The 17208-nt window shown below is 38.7% G+C and overlaps 2 protein-coding genes across 2 annotated transcripts; both read right to left on the bottom strand.

Moving 5' to 3' along the window:
- Positions 1-923: 923 nt before the first annotated feature.
- cnga1a (cyclic nucleotide gated channel subunit alpha 1a) lies at positions 924-10514 on the bottom strand. The gene is made up of 10 exons (XM_041035185.1): positions 10420-10514; positions 10263-10325; positions 10088-10141; positions 9833-9994; positions 9634-9738; positions 9250-9356; positions 8199-8809; positions 7165-8098; positions 1528-1631; positions 924-944 (listed from the first exon to the last, which is right to left on the bottom strand). The coding sequence occupies exons 1-10, from the start codon at positions 10512-10514 to the stop codon at positions 924-926; spliced, it is 2256 nt and encodes a 751-aa protein (XP_040891119.1).
- A 1810-nt stretch (positions 10515-12324) lies between these two features.
- enam (enamelin) lies at positions 12325-15187 on the bottom strand. The gene is made up of 8 exons (XM_041036552.1): positions 15113-15187; positions 14864-14928; positions 14687-14710; positions 14444-14509; positions 14265-14306; positions 14094-14117; positions 13935-14018; positions 12325-12912 (listed from the first exon to the last, which is right to left on the bottom strand). The coding sequence occupies exons 2-8, from the start codon at positions 14915-14917 to the stop codon at positions 12463-12465; spliced, it is 744 nt and encodes a 247-aa protein (XP_040892486.1). The 5' UTR covers positions 14918-14928; positions 15113-15187; the 3' UTR covers positions 12325-12462.
- Positions 15188-17208: the final 2021 nt, after the last annotated feature.

The following is a 17208-nucleotide window of genomic DNA, read 5'->3' as shown; positions in this document are numbered from 1 at the left end:
TTATCTTCTCCAACCCTTCAGATGATCTTGTGTCAGCAGCATATCAAAGGAGTCACAAACAGGATATTGAAATATTGCAGGGGCTGTGTGCGTACAACCACTCTCTCTTTTCAGCCCTTCACCTATGGTCTCAAAAGACTTGATAGAGTTCACTGCCATCTCTGTTGAGATTTCCACTGATGTCAGATCATCATCTTTACTTGGATCAGCTACTGTCTTAATGCCTCTCTTATTAAGGTCTTATATCATCCTCCTTTTGTACCAGAGAGAGTAGAAATGTACAGTGCTCTATCAACATGCTAGGATGGCTCTCCTCTTTCCTCTCAGACCAACATTCACAACTAACCGGCTGAAAGTCCCCTCCAGACATCCAACTGTTCACATCCGATAAACCTCCTTCATCTGCTTACATAGCCTTTAGTGCTATGGTAAGCTCTGCATGTGTTACATTTACATGTCTTCCATGGCTGATCAAATCCAATCAATCCAGTAAAGCTTTTCAGCTCACAACAATGTTTCTCACTGTCCAATGGCAGGCACCCAGAGTCATTCTCTTCTTAGAAACAACACATTCCTAGTTATAGTATAGGAAGGCTCCATCACAGTTCACAGTAAAGTGGATTTTCCTGAAAACTCACATTTTAGCGTAGCTATATCAGCACTCTGAATTAAAGAGGAGTTGGAATGAATACTGAAACAGCAGCACATTTTATGCTACATTTAAATCTGAGAGGGCAGTCATAAGACATTCTCACTGTAGTGCACTAGACCACAATGCAGTATGTGATTGCACTCTATTCTAGGTCTCACTTATGGTGTCATGCAGATGCATTATATTGTAGTACAACACAACGAGCCATATGTTTTCACTGCTGGAGAAAAAAGAGTCACCCCATTTCACACTTCCTAAAATGTATTCTAACTTATTTATAGTGTTTACAGAGCTGCAAAAGGTAAACAAACAAATTCATATTAATATTACATGTGGCACAGTAGTAAAACCTGAGTTACTCCAAATGAACAAATCAGTGAATCTTTTCGAGATGTTGTGAACAACGATATTGTAGTGATTTGAAACAGGGGATTTTATGTATTATAGGCCCAGCCCACATAAATCAAATGAGTTTGTTTGTTTGGCTTTGCAATTCTGCATGCTAATGCTGATTGAAATTCATATCAGACCCTAGCAATTTTGAAGTTTTGTCCCCCAGGATATGTAAACACTGCCAAAAGTATCATGATGGAGATTCAATTTAATAATAAGACAGTGTGTGCAGTATGAAAATAGGGCATACATATTCAGTGATTGAGTTCATATGAATTCATGGACATTCCTATAAATTTGAATATTGATATGATTTCACCATGAAACGTATTGTGTTGTTTTTCTTCTGCAAACTGTAAGAAAACCTCAAAGCAGCAAGCCATATTAAATCTATATTTACCCCAAAGAGAGTTTGTCCATTAATTGAAAAGGGGGAAAAAAACTCAATTATTAGAAAAAAAAGAAAAGAGGCAACCACTTACCGAAGGCATGGACATCATCTCCATGGCTTTCACATGGGGTCTTTGATCACCATTAAAAACCCTGAGGGGCTCTCCAGTTGTCTCCTGCACGATCTGAGCAACCTCTGTTAAAGAGCAATGAAAGTCTTGCTGTTATATTGTAACTGAAAGAAAACACATTTGATATATTCAGGGATGAACCAGTCTTAAGTTAAATCCACATAAATGGGCAATTCAGTTTGCAGAAACATGTTTGTAGCAAGGAGGAATACCGTGAGTCACATACAAACTAATCACTGACAAAAACTCTGGTTTTGATAACAGGATTTTGGAAAAAAAATGAAAGACCACATTTTAAGGTCTTTCAAGTCATTATTTTCGAGGTACTGGATTTTTTCTTTTTTAGTTCCTGAACCTTTCAGCTCCTTTGAATAGATGGAGGGGTTCTGATGGAAATATTAAGCTCAGCTCTCTGAGGAATACTGTGGAAATATATTCTAGGTAGCTGGATAAATGCTGCACAGAATCAAGGAAATGTGACTGCTTATGATGCCTAGACTGACACTGTTTATGATTTGACAATGACAAGTCGAGACCCAGTGAATTTTGAAAAGCTGTCAAAGAGGTTTACATTCAAATTGTTGCTCTTTTTTTTTCATTCCTCCTTCCATTTTTCTGACAAAACTCTGAGACTGACATTTAAGATTCACCTAATGATAAAAACTGCACTCAGCAAAATAAGTAAATTAATGCTTAGAACAATGGAAGAAATCACTATTTGTTCTGCCCCTTTTTAATCTTTATTGTCAGACTAAAGTCTGACAATAAAGGAGAGTGGAATGGGCCATATACATACGTGTGTGTGTGTGTTTTTTTACAGAGATGTGTCTCTGTAAAAATACATGAATTAAGCAACAATGCGGGACGAAATAATTAAGGAGCTGAAGGTAGACAGCAGAGAGAGGCAGTGTTTTCTCTGCTAAGTACATGGTACAAGTACATACACACACACACACACACACACACACACACACACACACACACACACACACACACACACACACATAAAGTCTCATATGGTTTACATTATCCAAGGTTAAAACATGCTTTATTTGCATGTGATGAATATTTTCACAGAGTCCAGTTCTGACCCTTCTCTGTTCTCTTCTGCTTAATGAGGTGCCATGGGCTCATTGTCTGGCTGTGGCTTTGTTATGGTGTATACTGCATGGCAGAGACTTGATTGTCATTAGGTAATTACATTTTTTGCATGTCTCTTATAGCATTTCAGTTTCCTGTAAAAATATCAGGGCAGTCGTTACATAGTTTCAGCTGCAGTGTTGTCGTCAGCTCTTTTCACAGCTACCTCTGTGGTGTGTCAGAACTCGTGTCAGGGCTCGGGGCTATTTTCTTTAATCAATTCAAAATGTACCCAGGGACAGCATTTTTTTTTGCTAATGAAAGAGCATTGCTCCTCAATTATTTCTTAATTAGTCCTTACCTTGGTCATTAACAGCCGAACATTACGTTCCTAAGAAGAACAGCATGTGAGAGCTTTACTTTCTAGTACTTTAGGTTTTGTGTACACAGCTAGTGTGACTGTTGACTGACAACAGACTGTCACACACTAATCAATTAAAGGTTATTAGAGTGCAGTTAAAACATTTTGATACAAACTCAGAGTCAGGCAGTTTTATCAATGTAGCCTCACGAAAAATGAGCAGTGACAAGACATTTTACATGCAGATGGACAGACCGCTTAGCGCACACCTCCTACACCTTCTCCTGCCTGTGCAAGTACAATAAGACTGAGGACTAACTTCCATCTGGAAATGATTGATGTGCACTTTTGTGCACTCCAGACAATGATCGTAATGATAATTATACATTAAGATAAGCTATAGGGAAAAATGTTGGAATGTTACCAAGAAATATGGTTCTCTGTCCTTCTGTTAATCCAGGATTTCTAGAAGTCTGTCCCCCTCCCGTGCTGACATATACTGTAGTTTCACACTGTGACACCAATCTGTGGGCGTGACTTTTTGTGTTTTATGATCTGAGACCTGAGGGAACAAGGCTCGGCAGGGTATTGGCAGTTCATGTCAATATGGCTCCATTAAATGAGTAAGAGGAGTGAAGCTTTCATGTACCAGTTGTTGTTCTGGATTTCAGGAAGGACCAGAAGGACAATCTGTTTCAAAATATCTTAATGCTCTCAGAGAGACAACAATGGAAGAAGTATTCAGATATATCCCTCACTCAAATAAAATCAGCAATACCTTAATATAACAAAGTTATTCCCCATGCAAAACTGCCCCTTTCAAAGCGTTATATTATTTTACTGTACATTACTGGTTTATTATTACTGATTCATTAACATATCAGCAACAGTTTAATTTTGCAGCTAGTTAAAGTGTATCTAAAAATTTAAGGCTACGTAAAATAGATTTATCTTATTTTAAAATATAAAATATAAAACAGCAAACAATGTTTTGTAGGAAATTTCTGAATTACATTCAAAATCAATTTTTTTAACAAATGAATGAAGCCCACATTTATTAATGGCAGCAGAGTCTCCAGGAGGAGGCATTTGGGGTTGTAGACTATTTGTGCACCCACTATGCACACCGCAGATCTGTGGTCTGTCACACTACGAACCAGGGTTCGCATCCACAGTCCCTTCTGTGGTTTAGGCAAACACACAAATGAGCCCCATGTTGGACATGTTCATTCATTTCGATGAACTTCTGTTTACTTTAAGTTGATGTTATATGCTCTGTTGTAAGTACTAGTGCACCAAATGTGGATTAATCTGCCGCAAAAATTAATCCCCATCAAATGCAGTTTTTAACTCCTATTTTAGTAACTTTTGCCAAAAACTACAGTGTCCAGCTGTTTCAAGAAATAATTTAAAAGACTCAAACACATAATTAGTATTATTGTGACTGAGAGCCACAGACGAGGTTGGAAAGTGTAGTAAAGACACAGAGATTTGTTGACAGTAACAAAGATGTAGAACAAGGCCAGCCTTATGCTTTAAGACCCATACTATATATGGTAGATCCAAGTAAATAGTTTTGCTAGTAGACCTAATGTCTTTATTTGTAGCCACTGTAAGTGTGATGATTGTTGTCCTAATACTGTTCAATACAGTGAAGCCCCTTAGGCTCTGAATCCCACAGTGAAATATCTCCTTTGGGAAATCAGCCTTATAGGCAGCAATTTCCCCAGGATAAATTGCATGCGCTCCATCACTCCACTCTGCCCAGTCTGTGAAGACATTTTCACTAGCTATCACAGTTGAGTATGTGACATTAATATTTATACAATGTGCCGTTAATACATTTGTATTAATATGTGTACAATGTACTGTATGCTTCCAGATAAAAGCAAAGGATTTACAGTCTGTTGAGAAAGAGGAAACCTGATGCAAATATAGAAGCAATCTCTACATTTAATTCCAAAATAAATATGGAATCAAATGTAGTGACAATTTCCTGGAAGGAAATAAGGACAATTACCAACATCAATATGCCAGGAAAAATGGGATGTAAACACAATGGAGGAAATGGGGCTTTAAGGTCCTCATTGTTTCTGTTAACATTACGCTATAGTAGAGTGTAACAGCAACAAATTTGCACAGTTAGCCAGTTACAGCCACTGACAGAAAATTTCATAATCAAGAAGAAAAATGTGTGAAAAATATGTTACTTTGTTTTGTTCCATTGCAAATTTTATTTTCATTTATTTACTTATTTGAGCTCTGAATTGCTGGGTCAACAAAATAAGACATTTGAAGATGTTACAGTACTTTAGGCTCTTGGAAAATAAAGTGGACACTTACATAAGCAATGAATCTATCAGTGGAATAATTAATGAAAACAGAAAAATGTTTGAACATGAAACCCACTTGTAAATGTGTTTGTTCCACTAAATGAGAAAAAATATTACTTTCTACCTTATTGATAAACTGCTTCCATCTGCAGTACAGCAATGCAAGCCATCTGCTGTCATTGCGTCTCCATTAATTAACACAACGACATTATTCTACCGCACTGTCAGTTATAAGTCAGAAAAAATGGCAGAAAGGTGGTGCATGCAGCTCCTCCATAAAAGCCAACAAATAAGCGCCATCTCTGTGTTACTCATTCAGCTGCGCCAGTTATCACAAATTGGTTGCTTTTCTTCTCAGTTTGGCTTTATCAGTGCCTTGATTAATGTATTAGAGCTTTTGAATGCAATTCTGCTGGCGCCACCTAGTCTTCAGTGCCAACAGACCAACACAAAAGACGATCAATAGTCACATGCTCGGCTGCTCTCACACTGTTATTTAGAGGAGAGAGTAAATGTGTGGCCTTTTATTTTGTCTGGCTTTGAGCATAAACCGTTCAATTCTGTTCACAGGTGAATTGTGGCAGTGACGTATGTTTGACTTAAAACACTGGCGAGAGAACGATTTGTGAGCTTTTGATGTGAAACACACACACACATTTGAATGGTAAATGCCAAAATGTCTGGTATTTTCTGACTCTCCGCTGAATAATCTATCTTTCCAACTGAATCTGAGCTCAAAACCAGAAACCGGACAACCGTGTGATCTCCCAACAACTGTCTTTCCTTTCTGTTTTGTTTATGGTAATGAATTTTTGTTTCAGCTCATACATTTGCTCTCTTCTTGGTTCACTTGAAGGAAAAAAAAACAAAAACAATCCCTCTGTGAAAATCAGTCAAGCCACAGAAATAGTCCCAATTTTTTTCAAATACCGTCATCAGCACCGCGGCAGTGATGTGTGATGTTAGTGTGAACACAGATTGAAACGGGAACTGAGATCACAGAATGTAAAGAGCTGTTTGCCTTTTCCATACCAACCTCTCTGGAGTAAAGGGTGTGCGTATTGTAATACTGCAGAGAAAATATAGTCTCTTTGTATTGTTTTGATGTTTTAAATGTTTTTTTTTTAATCCTATCTTACTTTTTAATTAAAGCCAATTTCTAAAGCCCTGTGAAGTGTGTATGAGTAAGTGCTACAGAAATAAACTGCGTTAATTCAAACCCTCTATCGGCTTTAATTACACTTATTATCGGTTACTTACTGATTTGAGTTATTTTGCGGAGCGTACTGCAGCCCCAGAGCTTCCAGAGCTGCAGAGCCACTGTATGCCATGGGATTACCTGTAAATCCTTGCTATTTACTATCCTCATGTGGCCAGCAGTGTTTACTGCAGGGTTGGGAACAGCATTAGGTTTTTCAGTATTTGACTCTGTGCACATCCAGTCATGAAAATCACAATAAATAGGACAACTGAAGCCAATACTTTATTTAAATTGAATGTCAATATTGTCATTGGCAATATTTGTCCAGTGAATTACAGTCTTAAATGTTATAATATATACATATACACAGTGGCAATACCTTTGAAGACGAAGAAGTTTCAGTATGTAATTCAGTCCATCTCTAGTGTTTGTTATTTTTTGTCTTTTGTAATTTTTAATTATGTGTGAGTCATTTAAGAAGCAAGTCCAGTGAGAAAGATTTTGTTGTGGGAAAGATTCTATTGTGCTTTTTTTTTTTTTTTTTTTACAGGAGCTATGGTTTTATTTTTTCTCTTCCTCTGTCGTTTCTTCATCTTTCTTCCCCTCTTCTTTTGCTTCTTCACCCTTTCCTTCCTCGTCTTTTGCTTCCTCAGTTTTTTCCTCTTCCATCTTTTCCTCTTCTCCTTTTCCTGCGTCTTCTTTAGTCTCCTCGCCCTTTTCCTCTTCCCCTTCCTTTTTTTCCCCATCTCCTTCTCCTTCTTCCACTTTTTCCTCTACTTTTTTCACCTCTTCATCCTCCTCATCCTCATCTTCTACCTCCTCTCCTATCAGTAGCTCCAGATCTTTGATGCGGTCTCTCAGGGCCTTGTCAGCATTCTTGTAATTTCCCAGAATTTTCTTCAGCTTGGTCTGCATCAGCTCCATTGTATTGTACAATTTGTTGACCTTCTCCTCTAGCTCCTGTACCTCAGGCATGATGTTAGCTGGGTCTAGCTCTATCAGGCCATCTTTCATCAGGATCTGCCGACCTTTGTCCTCTAGCATGCTTTTAGCATCCGGATACTCTGTCAGTGACTCCATCAAGTCATCCTTGGACAGGCAGAAGAGGTCTGAATATCCTATGCTGCGGATGTTTGCTGTCCGCCTGTTCCCTGCTTTGCTGCCTTTAATATTAAGGATACTGATCTCCCCAAAGTAGCTGCCACTTCCCAGCACAACAAACTGTGTGACACCATCATCAGCAACAACCGCAAGTTTTCCATCTTTGATAATGTACATCTCACGGCCGATGTCGCCCTTTTTGCAGATGTAGTCTCCAGGGCTAAAGACTTGAGGCCGCAGTTTGAGCACCAGCTCGATCAGCAGGCCTGCCTCGCAGTCTGCAAAAATACGAACTTTTCTCAGAGTCTCCATGTGGACCTGGATGGCAATTTCAGCCTTTAGCTTGTCTGGAAGATACCTCAACACTTCTCTTTCATCCTGCGCCTTGCCATTATTCCACAGATAGTCAAACCACTTGATGACCCGCAACTCAAGTTCCTTGCTGACTTTTCGAACCTATTAATGAAAAGAAAAATTAATTAAAAACACAATCAACAGTTGAATTACGCAAATCCTTGTTACAATTTTTTTTAATGGGAAGAGGAGAGCCATCTACCTGCATGTACTGCTTGATGTTGTCAATTCGGGCCTGAAACTGAGCTTGGGCAGCATTCATGTTGGAGATCATGGTGGCGATGTTTCCTACAATTGTGGCAAAGATCAAGACTCCAACTAAGAAATCGAACACGTGGAAGAAAAACTCTGAGTCCAGAGCTGGTGGTGGTGTTTCTCCAATGGTGGTCAGGGTCAGTGTGGACCAGTAAAGACTGAACGCATACTTCCTCATTGGCTTCCCAAAGTCAGGCTCCTCTGGGTCATCCAGAGCCGGGTAAACCCAGTCATCTGCCCCAAAACCAATAGACTTGGAGAAGGAGAAGTAGAAACAGGCATTCCAGTGGATGATAATGAGGATGTACATGATCAAGTTTGCGATGCGGAAGATGTTTGGGTAGTTGGTTTTAGTTTCTGTCCTCGTGAAGAACTCCATCATGCGGCCTATTCTCAGCAGCTTGTTAATGCGGATCTCTGGGTAGTCAAGGCCGAGGACGAAATAGAAGATGTCAGTAGGCAGCATGGAGAGGACATCGAGATAAAACTGGAAGCTGTTGATGTAGCAATCTCGTAGCAGCTTCTTATCTTTCACCAACAGACCTTGCTCGAGGTAACCTGCATTTAGAGAGGTGCAAATATACAAGGTTTTGTGTAAGTAAAAGTCCCAGACAAATGTTGGAATTTAATGTTAACCAAAACTATTCCCTATTATTTTCTATAATCACCCCCTGACTGCACACAGATAATCGCTCTTCAAATTCAAGCTATTAGGTAATTTTTACAAACAGTTGGTTGCAGCAGTGATGATTTTGGCATCAGCACTCATGCAATTTAGTGTTTTATATTTATTCACAGTTTGGATCAGTTTGCAAAGATTGGTCTCGCATTGTAATTAGTTTTTTATTTTATGTTGATCAGTGTCCCCAAAAATCCTAATTAGATCCATTGCGGTTAAAATTTGACAAACAATTAAACAATAGATCTAAAATGGGTGAATGTTTTTCTACCAGAAAACAGAAACTTCATCAATGTACTTGAAAACTTGAGAAACCTACCTGTTCTGGTTCTCACGAACATATCAGCCAGGTAGACTAGGTCTGAGGTATAGTCCAAAATAATCCAGTAAATGATGTAGTCATGTTGCAGCTCCTCAAAGCAAGCCCTGTTTGCACGAGAAGAAGGTCACCAGTAGTGGGTTTTGTAAATGAATAAGGCTGTTCACCTCAAATTAAATCAAAGAACTTGCCATCAGCTTTTGAAAGAACAAGGCTATTTCCTTGCACAAAACCAGCCCACTGGTAAAATTGCAACGAATTGTGACAGCTTCACATGGACTGGGATATGATTAGCACTTAATGAAACCAAATGGAATCTCATGAATGTTTGACCTGCAGGGAGATCGTAGTGCTGAAAAAGAATCACTGATTTATAGATGTCACCTGGCTATGATCATGGTCCAGTTGTACATGACCGGTATCGTGATGATGAACAGCCAGTTGTAATACAAATTCCCAGCAGGATTAATGACAAAAAGTTCTTTGGGTCTAGGAAAAGAGCAAAGCAGTGTAAATTTGTACCTGAAAGCACTCAGTGTCAGAAAAGTTGTCTTAAAGAAGCTGCTCTAAATTATGTACTTACTTATCTTTGTCCTTTTGCTTTTCTTTCTCTTTCTCTTTTTCCTTTTCTTTCTCTTTTTCCTTTTCTTTCTCTTTTTCCTTTTCTTTCTCTTTTTCCTTTTCCTTCTCCTTTTCTTCCTTTTCTTTTTCCTTTTCCTTTTCCGTCCCCCCCTTCTCCTTCTTCCTGTAATGGGATTCAACGTGTTGGAGAAAACTGTTCATCAAACAGTTTTTTTAAACCACATTTCCTAAGAGTTTTGTAATATAACATAATTACTCTTTTTTCTCCTTCTTCTCTTTCTTCTCTTTTTTCCTTTTTTTCTTTTTCTCCCTGGAAAAAAGATTAATTAACACATTTAATATGCCTTTCTAAAGCGACTTTTAAGAAACATCAAACAGAAACTGTTTTACAAGGGCTTCACTTATCGCTTCATGACTATAATTGTACTTACTCTTCACTGTTGTTATTGTTATTCATATTGAGCAGATGATGAGGATTTGATTGAGGCGCGCGTCTACAAAGAACACACCATGTTATATGTACAGTTAATTAACTGACAGGTCATCTCTCATTAATGTACTGAAAGCCCTCTGTGGGGTTTTGCTTACAGGTCATCCTCGCTGTGCTCTTCACTGTCTGTGGCAATGTGCTGTGCACTGTGCAGTGGCGCAGTGAGGAGGGGAAAGGTGGTTGAAGTGGTCATGGCAGCAGATCTGCAATTTAGCCTGCCAAGACAAGTCATAAGTGGAGATCTTGAGTAAGCTTTGGACACGACTAGAGGTCAAATACTCTTACAGACAGAACTGGTTTGTCCCAGTTATATGATGTCACACAACAAGTGTGACAGACCACCTGTGATGACATTTGAAGACATCATTCGTCTGTGGGAGCTTATAATGGACAGTTTTCACTTTTATCATCACTATCACAATTTACTATCACTATTTATTGAAATTAAACAAAAAAAAAAGGAAAAAAAATTTGCAGTGAACTCCATGATGGAAATAATAATGCAGCCCTAGCTACATGTATTACACTTTTGCCCATCATTTTGATAGATTATAAGCAAGCTTAAGAGTGGGTAACACAAGCACAAGTATATTTCCAGTTGCATAACAGCTAATTCTCCAAAAGGTGTCTGCAGTCGATGATACACAAACTACAACATAAATTTAACAAAATCCATGCAGTATGCCTCTCCTGCTATTCACATCAGGTCATAGATTTTTATCTTAATCAATCCTGCTGTTATATTCTTCTTGGTCAGACATCTTAAATGATGTAAAATAGTATGTATAGTTTAGTAATAGTATTGTGTGACATACCCAGTTCTGTGAAAATTTAAGACTGCTTTGCAAAAGTAACCAGACACTGTTACAAGTGAAAATAAAGCGCAACAAGTCAGCTGAGAAAAACTATATCATGCTACATTTAATGTGGTTGCACAAATAGGTGATGCTACAAAAATATAGCTTCCAAAGTATAGCAATGAAACATAATCCATTCAGGTTCATGTAACCAAACGTACCTTTTCCACTCGCTAATGTAATGGGAAGTCCATTTTCCTTTGATCGTAGGGTAATTTTTTAAGATCTGGTAACTGACCACTCACAGCAACAGCAGCAGACGTATTGTTTCAATCATAGGATGTTAATTAAAAATAACATCAAAATATTGCTAGACACCTATAAGCATTGAGTCTAACTAACTGTGTCATGGAGTCTCAGTGACCCTGACAAGGATTTGGGGATTAGTGTTGGCTGAGAAGAGGAGAGGCAAAGTCACTCATCCTCCTTATTTGTCCACTCCAGTGGGAGACAAGGTACGTTCAAGCGAAGTTTTGACAACACTCAGTTAAGTAATTTGATCCTCAGAGAGGATCCACAACACTGAAAACTATTTTCTGTTGACAGTCTTTTTTTTTTTTTTTTTAACCGCAGCAGGCTCTAATTTTCCTGACCATTTGCGAAACAGCAGAGGATTTAGTCTGCTTGCACGCACACACGCACGCACACATACACACAAGCACACACCGGCATCTCCTGCTCAGTCAGCACTCTCAGCCATATCCAACTCTGATCCTATTAGATCGTGCTGGGCAATACAGATTTCAGATCAGGTGGATCCAGTTCCTTTTATGTGAATGAGAATCATGAGAGTGAGATTAAATCTGACCCTCTGTCAGTGCTGAATTGTGTCCTAATAGCAGGAGATCCCCCTCCCTGGGGTGTGATAGATATCCTGCGGTTCTGTGGCTCTCCCTGTTGGCTGATGTGGTGTTTGCATTTTTATGACAAAATTTCACAGTTACACAGGACTCATCTTCACCATTACCATGTTTTGGAAATTCAATGACTAATCAATCACATCTGAATTTCAAGTGTAGTACTGCAAAACGTATTTTAATCAAAGAGAAAAAAAAGATTACAAAGAAAAGCTTTAATTGTACATTTCTGAAATGAAAACACTTTTGTTGTTTTACTTTACAAAGGATTACAGACTTTTTTTTTTTCTCATTTTTTCCTCAGTCTCTTTTCAGCACGCCCCAGCTTTTTCATCCTTTGAAAACGCACCCTACAGCACCCATGGCTGTTTTCAGCTTCTGTTTTAACTGCTAAGAGAGGGGCAGGCTGGTAATAAGAGGAAGATAACTACAGTGGAGCAGGATCTGCTGCCACGCCAGCTGCGTCAGCCTCAGCTGCCGGTGGGGCAGCACCGGCATCAGCGGCACCAGCATCAACAGCAGCAGGGACATCGGCTGCGGCAGGAGCGGCTGCATCAACAGCCACCACCTCGGGGGCTGCTGGGGCAACGTCAACGGGAACTACATCAACGGGAACCACATCCACAGGAGGCACATCCACAGCAGCAGCATCCACAGCAGCAGCATCCACAGCAGCAGCATCAACTGGTGCCGCGTCTACAGGGACATCAACCACAGCTGGCTCAACAGCAGCTGCAGGGTCTGCTGCCGGCTCTGCTGGTGCTGCTTCAACCACAGCTGGCACAGCCTCAGCTGCCTCCACCTCTTCAGCCTCTTCTACCTCATCAGAGTTTAGGGGGGCAGCAGGAGCAGCAGCTTTGGGGGCAGGGTTCTCATCCTTTGCATGGCAAATAAGAAATGATTTAGAGATGATATTGGGACAATCCAAAAAATTGGTGGTGTGGAGTTTATAAGATATGGTTACAGACGATGCAGAGAGGGTCAAAGGATTGCGGTCGCATTATAGGAAATATAGGATCCAGCATCACTGGAGCTTGGCCTACAATATCTCTGACTCTGATACTGCTTCACTTTTAAAAATCCTTTAAACTAAGTAGCGGGAGTGCCACTTTAAAACCACTGCAAAGAACATAAACATGCTGTGTGATTGTTACCGCAAAGCAAATTCATTTATTTTCAACTAATGTCAGTGTCACTGTCAGCGAAGCAGCAACTCTCCTCTGTTTTTAAAGGACACATCATGCAGTCAAACAGGAAGACAAGCACAAATATGACCAAAAGAATTAATGGTGGCTGTAATCTCTGCTTCAAATTCAGGGTACTGGTATTGTGCATATACACTTTCACAGCTTAGAGGGACATTTAATTAGACAGGGCCGTTGTTAATGTTATTGTAACACCTGTGCTTTGTCTGCTATGAGAAATCAGAAATATCTGCTGTGAAAAAGACAAACTGGTTCAAAATAATAAATAAAAATAAGTGTTCTGTGTTTGTTTTGGGGGAAACAAACACTGTGGGTCTGTTTCCATGCAGAGCTCCTGTTCCCCTTCTGAATGTGTGAATTTTTACAGTGTCCACAGGTAGTCTCCACCCGTGTTTGTTCAGGGTAAATCCAATGGAGGTGTTTTTTGTTGTTTACGCATGGCAAATCACAATTAGCCAACTGCGTGCTTTTTTTTTTTTTTTTTTTTTTTGGGACATTCAGCAGGAGTGGCATTTGTGTGTAAGCAGTAGTAAATGTACAAACTACTGAACTGCAACACATTTTGGAGCAAATATCTCCCTCCAAACAGGGAGAAATACACCAAACAAATGGAGACCTACGCATATAGTTTATCTGTAATATGTGTGGGAAAAAAAACTATGTTCTATTCAGTTTAATGAAGATGTCTGCTTACCTCTGTCTCCTCCTCTGACGCATCTCCAACAGCCACAGGAGCTGGAGGGGGAACATCAGCTGGCTGGGCTGGTGCAGCATCCACCTGCATAAATATAACACTTTAAACTCATATTCAGTTGTGACAGATTAGATGCCATGGTGCTGTATGTGTGCTTACCACTGCTGCCACAGCTGGATCAGCCTGAACAAATGAATAATTCATGAATGGGTATCACACACAAACTTCAGTGATCGTATGCCAAAGTTTAGATGATGTTAAAAGTTTTCATATTCTGTAAATCCATGGCTAATGTCATGATAAAGTCTAACAGTAGGTAAATAAACTTACAGGAGCATCAGCAGCAGGAAGGAAGGGGTTTCCAACTACTCCCTGAAAAAATACAGATTGATGATTATGATCAGTGCCAAACTATCTGAATTTATGAGTGGATTATGTATGTTTCTTTTTAAATTTCTTTCTTTTCCTTTCTTTTTTTTTTTGGCAAACTACAGTGAAGCCCCCACTACCTGCTGCTGGTACATCCTGTACATCTCCATCCACCTCAGGGCCTCATTAGCATGTGCTGCGACCTGCTGAAGAAATACCAGACATCTCCAGACATGCTCTGCAATTAAGCCAATTATCCTCCCAATGTCAGACATCTATCATACTGTACATTTGATGACATGACAGAAACATGGTGTGACATGCAGTGGCAGACAGATATAAAACTTCACAGAAAAGCAAAAAGAAAAAAAAGCCACATTTACCTCATTGCTTTCACTCTCCGGAGCCTGCAATTTTAAAAAGGAGAGTGAGCAAACAGGAACAGCTTTATGCAATGTCCAATGTCCAAAGGACAATAGTGTTGTCTGTAGTGCTGAGTGCAGTTTTTAAATGGATCAGTGAGCAGACTAAAAGCTTCATAATGTCAGGAAAAGACTTACAGGAGCAGCCAAAGTAGTGGCCAGCAGGCACATCATGAACACCAACAGCTTCATTGTGATTCTTCCTAGAGAAAACATATCATATGACGTATAAAAATATTTTTTTCTTAATTTTAGATAAAGGAAATTTAAATATTAAAAATAACAAATAATGAAAATAAATTAAGGGTAGATAATTGACTATGAAAGACTACATGATATGCAGGACAATGTTTCTAACAGTGTAAAATTTGTATGAAAATCCATCACCTTTTATTCTTGGCGCAGAGAGCAGTTGAATATGTGTCTCCTCAGGGATGAAAAGTGCTTCTTCTCTATAATGGATGCCATATATATACTGGAACACCCTGCGACAGCCAATCACATCCAGTAAAACACGCAGAGCTATGTGTTTGAAGAAATCTCCTTACACTTACAAAAAAAAAAGGGAGGCATGTAGGGTTAAGGCCCCTCTTATAGGTAATTACACACTGTGCAAGTAGACTTAGCACCCATGTCGCTCTCTTTATTGCCCTAAAACCAAAAAAAAAAAAAAAGCTGACATGAAGCTGACATAAGCATGTATAGTAATGATAATGACTGAGAAGCACCACTTAGTTTGACTTGATACTTGTACTGTAAAAAATAGCTTTTAGTTGTTTAGTTATTAAAATCAAAATACTGAAAACAGTGATGATCGTAACAGGGATCATGAAAGTACTACAATGCACACTTTAGCAGCAATGGAAAGTATATTCATTCAAATGATGCACTTAAAGAGAATTTTATTTTACAGTATTTTAGTTTTTTTGATACTTTACACTTTTCACTCCACTAGGTTCATTTTAGAAGTGCGTTTCAGATTAACATTTTATGTAAAAACAATATTATGTCATGTCATCTGCTGCTTAACTGTAAAAATCTGATTATTAACTTATAAAATGCAATGCATTATTAAAGATTAAACCGGCGGTTTCTAAATGTTTTTGCTTGTGCCCGTTTACAAAGAATGTGTTGTTTATTTGGGGCCCCATGTCACATTTCAGACATATTTCATGCCTACAAATTGTTACCAGTTATCTAATATTTCTTAGAAGACAAGATCAAAGACAAAGCCAAAAAAGAGTGCAGATCTGTGAAGCAGCATTTTTTCCCCCTCATCTATTAATCATCTCACAAGATGACCCTATCTAATTGTAAAAAAAACAAAAAAAAAACTAGCTTCATTTTCTCCAGCTATAACAATAACAATCTAATAACATCACATATTAATCAGCAACAGGATACACTTTGCTGCAGAAACGTTTGACACTTTCAGGACTTATTTTTTACATTATTGTGTTGGTACTTTCACTTAAGTAAAACCACTGAACACTTCTTTCTTTCATGATTTCTGTCATGTTTCAAATGAGACCATTTGGCCCATTTAACATCAGTTTTCCAAACACAATTTGCAAGCACAAAAACATTCAAATTTATAGCAGGTCTGTGTGGTAGAAAAATACACACGCGTGCGCGCACACACACACACACACACACACACACACACACACACAAACACACACACACACACACACACACACACACACACACACACACACACACACACACACACACAGCCAATGGGAAGTTCCTCTTTTTCACTGTCTGAGTTTTCAGTTATCCTTGTTTGTATTTGGTGTGGCGCCACATCAGAGCGGTTTGGAACATTGCGGGTTTCTCATGTTTCTCTTTTTTTGTGGGTCCAAATCAGATAATGAAGGACTTACTCTGTAATCTACAGAAATGTATTCTAGACATTCTTGCCTGAAACCTGCTGAGCTAATGAGTTTAACTAAGATAATAATCTCTTCATTGGCCCTTCACAGCTTTTACTGTTATTATCTTGGCACACAATGAAATTGTTTCTTTGTTTTCTACCTTGAAAAAAGGGGCAATGAGAAGGTTAATGAGGTTATATACTGAAGACTTTCTGTATCAACAGGAATTCCTACCTTTTGCCAACTTAAATAAACTGTGCTTGGTTTGAGTAAAGAAAACAATGGGTTGATTTCTAAAGAACAAATACATCGGAATTACAGGATTTATATCATACCAGTTTACGCCTTCTGTGATTCTCAAGGCTCGATGAACAAATACAGTAACTATGTTACTGTAAAACTATAATTTTAATCAATTCTTTCTTTAGCCTTATATGGGCCTGTTGAAGCATTGTACAGTATATGTATATAAAAATATGTGATCTGTGGATTCATTGCCTAATTTAAATGTAATCACTAACATGGTTAGCTTTTATGTGTTATTGAAAAAATATCAGTTCTGATGAAGTGATATCTTGGGAATTCAGTTCATAACAAGTAACTAAA

The sequence above is a fragment of the Toxotes jaculatrix genome, chromosome 4 (genome assembly GCF_017976425.1).
Source record: "Toxotes jaculatrix isolate fToxJac2 chromosome 4, fToxJac2.pri, whole genome shotgun sequence".
NCBI lineage: Eukaryota > Metazoa > Chordata > Actinopteri > Toxotidae > Toxotes > Toxotes jaculatrix.
Note: the sequence above shows the minus strand (reverse complement) of the source record. Positions and strands in the feature narration are given on the sequence as shown.

Coding starts and splice junctions, on each gene's coding strand:
- enam (XM_041036552.1), bottom strand. CDS start 14,917: ATGAAGCTGTTGGTGTTCATGATGTGCCTGCTGGCCACTACTTTGGCT. Junction 14,510..14,686: donor CGGAGAGTGAAAGCAATGAG/GTAAATGTGGCT, acceptor GTATTTCTTCAG/CAGGTCGCAGCACATGCTAA. Junction 12,913..13,934: donor CGTCAGAGGAGGAGACAGAG/GTAAGCAGACAT, acceptor TGCCATGCAAAG/GATGAGAACCCTGCCCCCAA.
- cnga1a (XM_041035185.1), bottom strand. CDS start 10,514: ATGACCACTTCAACCACCTTTCCCCTCCTCACTGCGCCACTGCACAGT. Junction 8,810..9,249: donor GTTCGTGAGAACCAGAACAG/GTAGGTTTCTCA, acceptor CTCTAAATGCAG/GTTACCTCGAGCAAGGTCTG. Junction 8,099..8,198: donor ACATCAAGCAGTACATGCAG/GTAGATGGCTCT, acceptor TTTCATTAATAG/GTTCGAAAAGTCAGCAAGGA.